Genomic DNA, 13,209 nt, shown 5'->3' with positions numbered 1-13,209 from the left:
TTGTGGGCATATTTCGAGTTCTCTGTAGCAGAGGTAGGTACTCCACAATCATTTTGCTACATCATCTGTGGTTAATTAGATTCTAGATATTGACCTTGGGGAGATATAGGCCAGAGATTGAAAAAAAAAAAATAGAAAGAAAAAGAAGATACTGAAATAATTTGATACTTTCAATATAAGACGATCTATGTATCCACCAACCCACAGATATATACACACGCACGCACGCATTAAGTTGAAATTTCCAAGACTTTTAATAGTCATGCAAACTTTTATCATTACGTAAGCTGATTCCTACATAACATTGCTATTTCTCTTTTTCTTTCTATTCTACTACAAAACGGTGGTTTCGTCTTCGTCTTGAAGGGAATTTGAAGGGAATACGGATCTCATTCCGCGATCCTTTGAGAGGAATGGAACTACAGGAAAAGAGAGAGAGAAAGAGAGAACGGTCAAAATCTTTGAAACGAAAACCGTACAAGGAGTGGTGCTTGAAGAAAGTTTTAAGAGGAAGACCACGAGCTTTCGACGATTTTCTCTCTTTCTCCGACTGTACTACTATTGATATTCCCTCTTCTAAAATCACTATAGCATACCATAATATTTGTGTGAGTATGCAGAGAATTAACATCGTAATAACCGTATTAAAATAATTCATTACATTGTTACAATATAATTATATTACAGAATATTATTATTTTCACCGAATAAATGATATCGTATATATTACATTATATACCGGTATTATATCTATTACATGATTACAAAACGATGAAATTTATTCTTTATAATAGATCGACAATTTTATCGTTCAATAAACCGAAAGGTTATCATTCATATCTATACATACTTATCGATATTTACGGATACTTTCCACATATTCAATGTATATATGATCCTTCCATAACATCGATAAATATTGAGAAATATCGATGCTATCGATAGCGATATGTAATCGATATTTATCGATGGAGTTATATCGACAAAAGGTTAAACCCTGGCGAGAAAAGAAATAAGATGAAAAAGAGAAAGATGAGAGAGTTCGAATCAGCCCTCGAACGCACACACATATAACGTCACGGTGTAGAACCAATGGTGTAACTACACGATGCTGTAAATTCTGTCTCATGGTAAGATTTATACGATGCTACGTTACACCCGTAGATCGCGTATTAATGAATTTCCCGATATTTTCCGAAGGGCGTCTGAGATGCCTCGAACAAGTGGAAAGCGGCTTCCCGGAAGCTCTCTCACGTTTCTTCCCCTCTTTTCTACCCCTCCTCCAAGCAAGCCTCACCATCCAATATTTAAGAGGGCGCGTATATCTTTCGCGAAACAGCCCCTTTAACCCGTGGCTGGACACTTCCAATTTATTTGCAACGCCAGCGCATCTTTCATCGCGATTCTCTTACTTTCTTTTCTTCTCTCTCTTTCTCTCTCTCTCTCTCTCTCTCTCTCTCTCTCTTTCTCTCTCTTATCGTACGGAACACACGTTCGCTCTCCGACGGAAGAGACGAATGAGTTCTGTTTACCGACGTCGAATTAAATTATTCCAAGGCTTCCCCTTTCCCCAAACTGCATCTTCTTCCACGCGGAATTATCCCGTCATCTCGGCAATTTCGAAAGTCGTCTACCTCCAACGAAAGATCTTCCTCTTTCTCTCTCTCTATCTTTTGCTTTAAAAGGAAGAAAGAAAATTTCTCGGTTGAAACCACAACTCGGCGAGGCTCGATAAATGCGCGTGAGATATAACCGGCTGATTCTCTAAGCTGTATCTTATTCTTTCGTTACTTTTCTTCTTTCCTTTTCCTTGGTGGGCTTTTTTCTTCTTTTTTTTTCTCTCTCTCTCTCTCTTTCTCTTTTCTTTTTATTCTTTAAAGTTGTCCGATACCAATTTCCCCAAAGTGTCGCACATGGATAAAAATTCTACCTTCGTATTAATACCGATATCACGTGTTATCATATTGATGAACTTTTTTTTCTTTTTTGTCGAGGTATAATACGTTCCTCAGTTCGTCCGATATCTTTACCGGTTACGAAGTTTTGTGGAAAAGACAGAGACCTCTTACATTAGACATACTTCAACGATTGAAAGAGAACGAACGAATGGAGTAGAACGAGTCTCGATTCGAACGTAAGACTACTCTCGCCGCTAATTGGCAATTCGCCTCGCCACAGTAGACTACCTTTAATTAGATCCTTTTAGGATCCTAGAGATAGAGAAAGAGAAAGAGAGAGAGAGAGAGAGAGAGAGAGAGAGAGAGAACAAAGTGGAATGAGAAAAATGAAAGCGTAGCTACCGATATCGACACTCTTAATGCTTCCTATAATTACCGATAAAAGCCCAGAGCCCAGAGACCTCGCTCGAGCCCTTTACGTAAATGAAAATCGATTCGCGAAGTAGACAGGCGTATCTATTGCGGCCACCGGCATCTCCTCCTCTCTGTTTTTTCTTTTTTTTTCCTTTTTTTCTTCTTTTTTTCTTTTTTTTTTCTTTTTTTTCTTTTTTTTTCATTTTTCATCTTTTGAAGGTACGACCCACGAACCACGGGGATCGCGAATGAAGCTCGTCTAGGCGAGCACCTACCACATAGCTTCGATGCATATCCCTCTTTCGATCATCCGCCAACAATCCCCTCTACCCTTATCCCTCAGCCATGTGAATATGAACACGGCAACCATAAAACTACCGGTTACGTGTCGATATTTCGATGTAAAATTTTTTCATGTTGCAATGACAACAGAAACAAACGCTGACCAGTATAAATATTGGAAAATCCGTGTTGATAACTGTAATACCTACTCGTTAATGGTAAACCATGTATACAGGGATACACTGCAACGTACAAATAAATAATTGCAATAGGAAAAATATATTGTAATAAAAGATAAATTTTTGTGACCGGAAAAAAAATAAAAAAGATGAAAGATTGAAGGAAATAAAAAATAGAAACAAAAAGAATATTAAAAAAATAATGAAGAAAAATAAAATAAAAATGAAAAAGAAAATAGAAAATTCTGTCGTCCGATTTAATAGAAATAATATCTTATCGTGTTTTAATAGTCGGACAAGCAAAGATCCACGAAACAATTACGGCAGCTTCTCTTAATTTTGTCGAACGCGGTTGGCATAAAGTACGCTGTAATTACCTTAAAGTGCATTCTCTCCGTGAAAACGCTCAACGAGCACGTTCATGCGTTCCCCGTTTAAAACGGCGCATTAAGTTTTATTCAAATGTGCGTCGCATTTTCTCAGCTATAGCGACAGCATCTTATAGGAGAGTCATGCGTTATCGTGGAATAATAATTAATATTAAAATAGTAAAACAATACTTGGACTGGTGATATTAAGCAACATGAAAGAATATAGTACGAAATTTCAAAATATTTTACGACAAAACATTTATCCGAATCTGAAAAGAATTTTCGTTCGAATGTTTCCAAGAAGTTTCCGAATTGTTCGATCTTCATGAAAATTTTAAGAGAATTTCTGTTTGGTATTAAAAAAAGAACATCTCATACTCTATTATCGATAACAGATAAATCAATTTAATTCAATTATCATCGGATAAAATGGTCAGTGTATCATACAGATGAGTGCTATGGATTTCGAATTTTTTAATAAAAAAATTTTCATTCCACCGATTTATAACACTTTCCATTTCCAATAATGACGTTTGGTTGAAAATGGTTGATGAAAATGGTTGAAAAAAATTTGTTTCTAATGAATCTAATTACTTACGCCTCGTTATTCAATTAATGCGCTATAATATCGATTTTCTTTGGATTTCGTTCCAAAACCGTGCGTTTTCATGCCCGACTTCCCAGCTTGGCATATATACTTAATCCATATAATACCATAACGTTTCGCTTCATCGATTACAAACGAGAAAATAATTCGCTACTATCTAAGGCTTGATATTATTTCTTCGATGTGGCGGGGATGTAGGTGGGAAGGTGGTGGAGGAATTTGAGAATAGTGGGAGAAGATTTCGTGCGCTTCTAGATATCTTTATTAATCGCAACGCTTTCGAGGCCGCATAGATTCGGGATTAAGTTAATCTACGGAAAAGTTTTATAAGCTATGATTAATGCGCAAGCTCTTATCTCCTTCACGCAGAATAAAGCGAACCTTTTACGTTCCTTTAAACACAACGCGTCTCTATACGCATACATATATGGGCAAACAAAAACTTAACATTTTTATATTCAGGAGATACGAAAGATAAACGCTTTGATTATGAGATAGAAAAGAATGAAAATGAAACAAGATAAAAATGAATTTCTCAGATATTCCCCGTTATTCGAATTAATAAAACATATAAAAAGAATGCTTGGATAAGTAAATCCTCGAATAAAATTGGTTAAGATAAAAAGCAATACAAAAAATCGTGTAAAAATAAATTCGTTCGATATTGCTCCGCTAATGATCGCGTATAACGTTTATTATTTCAGAGTCAGATATGGATAGATACTTCCTTGAAAAATAAATCATAATATCGATTCGTAAAAAACTCGAGCTACCAGAAACATTTCGTGGATAGAGAGATGAAAAACTTACCCTCTGGTTGATGGGGAGCATAGATGTTGAGATAGAGACAATCCTCGCTCTGGTTCTTGAGATACTGCAAGTGCCTCTCGAGATACTCGTAGCGTGCTGGTTTCACCTCGTCACGAAGATTCGGTAGTACTTGCGGGCAAACCGGAGCAAATTCCAGGGACTGTCGTACTCCTCTCCAGGGTTGCGGTGATCTCGGTGGCGTGAACCTGAGCGAGCCGACTGGAGGCTCGGCGTATGGGACTCCTGAAACATAGTTGAACAATTTAGTTCGACACTTTCGACTCGTCGATTTGTCAGCATTGCTCTCGAACGTCCCATCAAACCGATTAATTCGTGATTTTTCTTTCTCTATCTCTTTCTCTCTTACACATACTATCTCTATCTCTGTCTCTATCTCTATCTCTATCTCTTCTCTATTTCTATCCATCTACCTTTCTTTTCGATTCGTTCTCAAACGTATTCTCTGATCGATTAGAAACCTAGTAAAAGTAGACACCTCGTTCTCGATCGAGTGTGTTTCAAACGAACGAAATTGTTTCCCCCTGTTGGTGTACATTCTGGAGAAAAAAAAAATAATCTATCACCAGTCGATACGACTTTTTTATTCCTAAGATCGAGAACGTTCCGTTTCATTTAGACGAATAATTATAATTACGTAGATACTACGTAAGAATTGAAAATATCTTGACGCAATAAAGAAGATATATCGATCTTTTTAATTTGATATCAAATTAAATGACATTTATTATCGACCGATCGAAATCGAGTGATACGGTACTTTCTTTGACCTTCGTATACCGAAGATCCCTGATAGTGTCTAGTAAATTTTATCGAAGTACGTGATATAATCGTTTCTACATAACGATGATAAATTTTTTCATATGAATCGTCGTTACTGGATTTAGAGTTGAAATTCACCCAGAGAAAGAATGAATGAACGTGCAACGTGATAATCGTTCTTTCACATTGAAAACGTTCTTCTCTTTCTCTCTCCCTCTCTCTCTCTCTCTCTATCTATCTATCTGTCTATCTCTATCTCTATCTATCTATCTTTCTTTATTTCTCTCTTCTAACAAAAAAAAAAGAAAAAATAGGATACAATGCGTAGAGACTCTTGTTTGCACGCAACATCGAATCCGAAAGCTCGTTCACAGGCTTCAACGTTTGTACTTATTTGTCCTCCGATCGATAGATCGACCAGCAAACGGACTTTATCGTGACGATGAATTTTTCATGTCTCAATGCACCGCGAAGAGCTGCTCTGTGGCAGAATTCGGACACGTTTGAATAATGGCCAGCCGGAGGCGTCGTTACTTCGTGATTTACCGGCAAATAAATATCTGCTACTTCGTTTTGTTGCCACGTAATACAAAAAGCAAATAAAGGTAAACGAACTTGATTATTCGCTTGAAATTACATGTACCCGTGAGACTCGTATTTTCAATGAAAAATAAAAATAACCTCTTTGAAATGTTTCACTTTTAATTGTTTCGAAATTACAGGACGTAGAGAAGTATACATATATATTTTTTTTTATTTTCATAAATATTTTCGAATATAAAGTATGTTAAACAGGTGTATCGAAAATAATTAAAGCAAACATTTGAAAATATTCTGGACTTCAATTGATACATTTGTAATTGTCGTTTGGTATAAAAATAAAAACATATTAGAATAAATTTTTCCTTAAAATAACAAAAAAAAAAGAATTGTAAAAAGAATTGAGATTGAAAATAATCATTCGTGCAAAATAGATGCGACATTGAATATTATTATGTCGAATTATACGTTTACTTTGAATATATAATAAATAAATAAACCAATTCAATTTACAAACTTATATACATACATTTCAAAGAACATATTGCATTTGGATTCGGGAGACCGATTTCACCTACAACGAATGGAGATTCGCGATAGATCATGCTTTTGTGAAATTCACTTTGGTGATAGGAGAGTTTTCGTTGTTTGTGAAAGTTGAAGTATTTTCCATCGGAACTTCAAATTCACTCGGGAAATTAAAAACGGCCACGAATGCACGTCCGTTCGAGTGAGCCGCTTAAAACACGCGCGTAACTTCGACCGTAACTATTTCCTTTGTAAAAGTCGTTCGATAGAATAGACATTTCGAAATGCAGAATAATTCTCATCGTTTTTGTCGATCGTTAACAGCAATTGTGAAATTCCCTTGCGTGAGACAACATCGATTAATATTTATATCGCCGTAATTATTTCCAGCATAATTAACTTAGCGATATGATAACGATAAGTTTTTGCACACGATGCCATTCAGCTTGCATGCGAGTATTCACACAGATACATATATATTTATGCAAAATAAAATATTTAATTATCTCTTGCATACCTACACATAGATATTCTTATGAACATTTTACGATATCGAATTATCGTTTAATTCCATAGCGTTATATCTATAATAATTCACATATAATGTACCCAACGCTTTATTTACTCCCTTTAATTTCATATCAATACAATTATATCCGAATGACAATAGATTGAAATTTAAAAAAAAGAAAAAGAAATCGAAGACTTTCTACTTCTCTCTTCCGTCTTTTTTTTACGATAACCAAAATAACGATTTTAGCACAATGATTTTCGTTCAATTTCATCTCGTTTAAAACTTTTGCTCTGTGTCTCGCGGCAAGGTATACAATGGCACCTCCGGGACGTCAGATTTGATTCTCTTTCGAAATGAAAAATTTTCACTAGAAAAAAGTTATATAGATTTCGCATAGGATGAAAGTTTTGTTGAAGTTTCGGAAACGTGGGTGGCACTTTTAAAAGCATTTACTCGCGTATACGTTAGCAAAGAACTCTCTTTTAAGAGAGGGAGACGGAGACAGACAGACAGACAGACAGAGAGAGAGAGAGAGAGAGAGAGAGGGAGAGAGACATACAAGAAGATGGAAACAGAGAGTATCTATTCCCGAAACACCCAGGACGCTTCTTCTTTTGGATCCTTCGACGTATCGGGATTCTCAAAGCCGTGCGGATACGTTGATCAAACGCGGGAGGTCGCTCGTGGAAAGTTTCGCCTTTCGAACGAAGTTCTCTTTAACGGCGTATCGAATCCCATCGGAGGGAGATCCTGATTGCTAAAAGATAGAGAGAGAGAGAGAGAGAGAAGGAAAGAGAGACATACAGAGAGAGAGAGAGAGAGAGAGAGAGAGAGAGAGAGAGAGAGAGAGAGATAAAAAGAAAGAACTATGTTGCGAAACTCCACTATTACGATCCTCTAACCGAGCCGAATTTTACTTCCATCCTTCTCTCAAGAAGCTTTCGTGGAATTTCAAAGAGCATCAAAAGTATTTTCTCCTTTTTTTTGACTTGAACGATTTAATCGTTACGTTGGACTCACGTAGACAGACAGAATCAACAGATCTATCCATTCATTTATCATGAGATTGTAAATAAGGGTATGTTAACGTTCGAATAGTAAGAAAAACGTATCGAAAAAAATACTATTGTGCGTAAGATTATATCTAGATGGTGCGTACTTAATATATATGTTTTGATTTTTTTGTTTTCTTTTCTCATAGATTACAATTCTAGTTGTAGTTAGAGGTCGTGATGATACGCGTGTATACTACGAAATTCATAACGTGTTCTTGCTTGTATCTTTGTTTGTTTTTCTTTCTTACATACATGCTACGCGTCGAGTTTCGTTATTGAAACGTAATTGTCGAGCTCAGTTATAGAAATCTAGTCGTCGAGCGAGGACGTCTCCGAGTCTACTCTCTGTCTTCTAATTTTCGTAAGCATAACTTTTATTTAAATATATATATTATTATTATATAATAACGATTGATAGGTTATCATTATTATTTGAAATCAAGAAAATCGATAAAATGTAAAACTAATGAAACGTTGATTACTTTTATAACGAGAATAATGAAAATAGTATTTTCTCGAAAAATGTCGCATTTTTGAACGAGCGATTAATAAAACTGGACATAGACTTTCGTGATGGTGATGTTTCGAAGAGGTCGACGATTTAAACGTTTACCGATTTTCAGAGAAGCTCGATCTCATCTATTCAAAGGGTCTGGTATTCAAATTGTGAATATTCCATCAATGACGAACGGCTTTGCGACGTACCAAGCTATGTTCGTATCAACACGGTTCACAGAATATATCGTCCTTTCACGACGGGAAACGGTGCTGTTCCTTCTAGTTTCCGTTATATACGATAAGCAGAACGCGATCTCGATTGCTATAGGTATGTACAAGGATGTACCGCTTTCAAGGATATTGTCGAGTTTAAAAGAACTTTTATATATGCTGATAGATACATTGAAGAGAATCAGACAGAGTCTATCTTTAAGATTCGATATTGCAAAATAATAAATAACATATCATTTTATGGTACAATAGTTACGTAGACGCACGCACGTACATGTAGATATACAAACGTAGATATTTGTTTACGATATTGTTATATAATTATTAATATTTCTATAGTAATAAGTGTTACAAAAATTAAAGATCATTTATCACGCTTATCGAAGCTTGATATTATAGAATGTAGATTGCATAACGTGATTAAGAATATATATATATATATATATATATATATATATATACTTGAAGCATTAAGCTGATACAAAATAGAATTGAATCGTTTGAATAGAAACGTTTAATTGAAATGAGAATTTCAATGTGATGCATGCAATTACTTACTTACCGAGGAAAACGTCGACTAACTGAAGATCGTGATTGGTTCTCGGCTTGACTACGGTTCCACGTAATCGACCATGTTTTACTTTAACATCTTTCGTCACGGGTTCCACGCTTTCTTGATGATACCTTGGATAATTGATGTAAGGGGCACGAGTTTCACGTGAATCACGATGTTCCGTGAGAATCTGAGTGCAAGCGAGAAGCACGACACCAAGTAACTCCAAACGAAGCATCTTCGACATTTGTTTTAACAATTTGTCTTTTAATTCGTTCACCGATTATAACGTATACATTGAAACCACGATACTGATCGAAATTAATCGATCTTAAATCGATTGTTAATTTTCATCATATCGAACTTTTTTTATTCATTTTTTATTAAAAATCATATATATATATATTCTAAATTTAATAATTTTTTTTGCAAATTTTATTTCCAATACTAATGTCTAATAATACATGAGAATGAAAATAAAATAAAAAATAATGTTGATAGTTTTTATTAAAAATCAACGATAAGAATTTATGTAATTATATTAAATTATTTTAGATTAATCGTATTTTATCAACGTCAGGTAATCCACGTTAAGTTGATGATAAAATCAAATTAAGTCACAACTCACTTCGTATCAACGTTAACACGATAACTTCAACGAACGGTTGACGAACGAAACAAAAGTGTCTTTATTTTTAGAATCTAGAATCTTTTCGTTTCCGGAACACCGGAAGTCTCTCTAATACCGTCTTTCTCCCCTATTGAATTGAAACTCAGACGAACTCGCTAAGCTCTGGATGATGAAAATGTTGATAAAGATGATTTATACCATTTCTCATAATTCATTTCTTCATTTACATTTCATTTCGATCTTCTTATTAATCCAAAATTCCAATCGCAAAATTTATTACGATGAAATCGAAACACCTTCTTCATATTTATCATCGTTATATATCTATTTTATTAAACGATCAACAAAGTTTATTATACGTTTATACATATATTTTATTTTAACTTTTTTATTCTTTTAAAAAGAATTTGTTTTCTCGTCACTTTTTACTTCTTCTTTTTTCCTTTTGTTTTCTTTTTTTATTTTTATATCAATTTCATAGAAAGAGTCATGATAACGTGAACGAAAAATCAAATGAAAATCACACTCGGTGTCATGACTTTGACGTTGCCGTTGTAAGAAGAAAGTCACAAGAGACTTCGTCGCTTACGTTCTTTCAAAAGTTGAAAACGTTTGTGCGTCCTCGTGCTTCGAAGACGACGTTAGTTTCGACGATGTTGCTCTCTCTCTCAACGATATTCTTGGCGACGGTGCAAACAAGGGTGAACGCACGTACGCGTTGCTCCGTACGCGGGGAAGAGGAACACCACTCGACCGCCTACTCTATTTTCGAACTAAAATACGTATAAACGCGTCCACTATCTCTATATATGTATATGTATATGTATTTTCTCCCTCTCTCTCTTTCTCTCTCTCTCTCTCTTTCTCTCTATCTCTTTATCTCTCTCACACTCAAACTTCCTACTAGCGATATCTTCCCGAACGATCAACGAATAACTTCATCCTTCGAATTTACGCTCCATTTACGAGCTTCGAAAAGGACTTTCTTAGAAATCCAACCCGTGAATGTCTATTTATTTATCTTTTTTTTCTCTTTCTCTTTCTTCCTTCTTTCCTTCCTTCCTTTCTTTCTTTCTTTCTTTCTTTCCCTCGGCGTTGAAATAAGATTGTCTTTCTCTCCTTTTCTACACAACGTTCGATTCTCCGATAAAGTACTTTGGTGAAAATTCGAAAATTTCTAACACGGTCTATTCTAGAAAACGTATTAGAATAAAATCGTAACAAAAAGGAGAACAAAGCTTAATTTACTAGATAATCATGTAATAAGTAATGAAAAATTATCATTAAGAGTTATTTTAAATGAGTATTTTACTAGAATATTTTACTTGGTTTATACACACGCATTTATATATATATATATATATATATATATATATATATATCACAAAAATTGTAAAAAAATATTTCACATTTGCATTTAAAATGTTTTACGTGTCAAAATATGTTCCTCTCGTCGTACTTATCTTCTGTAACATTATACGTTTAACTGGATGGCGTTAAATACGTGTAAATGTAAAATGGAGATAGTGATGCGTCACTTGATATAAATCCACCAAATAGAGACGAACCAAATACGCAATTCTAATGACGTGCTAATTACGGAATATATACCGATTTTAATTTCCGGTAGAGTTTGATATCGTCTGTCACGTATACATACATCGATAACTCTAGCAAGTAAGTACAGATACCTAGTATTCCGAATATAGCCGAATGCAATTTCCAACTTAGGAATGACGTTAAGCGTTGCCTAACAAACTTCGAAAACGTTCGCGTTAAACTTCCTCTTTTCTCTCTACCTCTCGTTTGAGAGAAAATGAGAAAGGAGGATTGACGAGAAACTGAGAGAAACTAAATTTACGAAATATTTACGCAGCATTTTCCGATATTAAAGATAAAGTCTTAACTTAAATCGCGCTGGGCTTCTTTTTAAATAAATAAGACTCCGAGGCGATTCATAAGGTACATACGCACGTACATTTGTATTTACAATGTTATGAATTTGAAAATATTTTCTACGTTCATTTATCCTTATTTTCTTAACATCGTCCGAAGATCTCTTAGGACGAAAAATATACCAACGAAAAACTTAGTTATTTTGGTTAAATCTAGGATATCGCAAGAAATGCAGTTATTCGAAAATGGAGAAACAACGATAAAATTTTGTTCTTCTATCTTTCTATCGAAAGATAAACATTTCCACTGCTTACTCGACACATATTTCAAGAATTATTGTAATCCCTTCGTAAATTCGTTCCCCCTTCCAACCCTGCACTCTCTTTCCCTCTTTCCTCTCTCTTTTACTCTTTAACAAGAAACATACTTTTCCTTGTTTCTTAATTACAATTCTTACGTTAATTATATAAAAAAAAAAAAAAATATTACAACGAGAATATTTGCATTGACATTCATTAATATATCTCTTCTTATTTCTCTTTTTGTCTTCTCCTTTTTCTTTCCCTTTAATTTTGATCATAGTTAACGTAACTCTATTTTAATGCTCTTTCCAGAGCAGAAAGTTTTTTTTATCAAGAACGAGAATCCTATCAAGAAGTTTCATCTTGGTGTAACACGTCTTTCTTAATCAACTGTCGCTTGTTAGCACCTTCTTCATTGTTTCCTCTTTCTCTTTCTCTTATTCTTTTTCTCTCTCACACATACGGACACACACACGCACGCACACACTTTCATGCACAAGTAAATATGCAGAAAAGGACGTCAAAACGAGTAAGAAATTTCATTGAGAAAATTTCGCACAGATGTTAATGTTCTCATTCGCTTACATTTTTTTCTTTATTACGATTTCCTTCCGTTTCCATTGGCGATAACGGAAACAACGAGTTTTACACTAGAAAACCTTCCATCCCGCCACTCCCCTTACGATCTCGATGAGAAAATTACGCGGATAAAATGAGGAAAGGACGCTCGAGTGGTGGAGTATAGAATATTCTTGGAAAATTTTCGATCGTTCCAAAGTTTACGACGCGAAGTTCGCGAACGACGCCATCGCGTCGCGACGTCTAAAACAACGTTAATTCTTTTGCTTCGGGAAGAAAGCTTGCACGAAACCGCTCCGTACTATTGAATATATTTCGAAAGTTCGTGAAAAAGAAAATAAGATTCCTTTCACTCGTTCCTTCGTTCTCGTTGTTCTTTCCTTTCTTTCACCTTTTTTCCAACCTTTTTCTTAGCTCTCAATTAATTTCTTTTTTTTTCATTTTTCTCCCTTTTCTTTTTATTCTTAAAACACATGGAACAAACACATGGAGAATAAACGAAAGAAAATTTTTATCTTCCGACGAATTCGCGTCCGTGGTG

General features: G+C 34.9%; 1 protein-coding gene across 5 annotated transcripts in view; it reads right to left on the bottom strand.

Moving 5' to 3' along the window:
* The window catches only part of LOC127065596 (uncharacterized), a 70,871-nt gene extending 57,662 nt beyond the window's left edge, over positions 1-13,209 (bottom strand). Inside the window, exons 1-3 of one of the 5 annotated variants that reach the window (XM_050998144.1) lie at positions 12,675-13,209; positions 9,270-11,083; positions 4,562-4,804 (exon numbers count right to left, since the gene is read on the bottom strand). In XM_050998144.1, the coding sequence (XP_050854101.1) occupies positions 4,562-4,804; positions 9,270-9,507 (481 nt within the window). In that variant the 5' untranslated portion in view covers positions 9,508-11,083; positions 12,675-13,209. The remainder of the gene's footprint in view (positions 1-4,561; positions 4,805-9,269; positions 11,084-12,674) is intronic. The other 4 variants (XM_050998145.1, XM_050998143.1, XM_050998146.1 and 1 more) reach the window with 4 other exon arrangements.

Source organism: Vespula vulgaris, chromosome 8, assembly GCF_905475345.1.
Source record: "Vespula vulgaris chromosome 8, iyVesVulg1.1, whole genome shotgun sequence".
NCBI classification, from domain to species: Eukaryota; Metazoa; Arthropoda; class Insecta; order Hymenoptera; family Vespidae; genus Vespula; species Vespula vulgaris.
The sequence above is the reverse complement of the archived record's forward strand: the minus strand, read 5'-3'. Positions and strand labels throughout refer to the sequence as shown.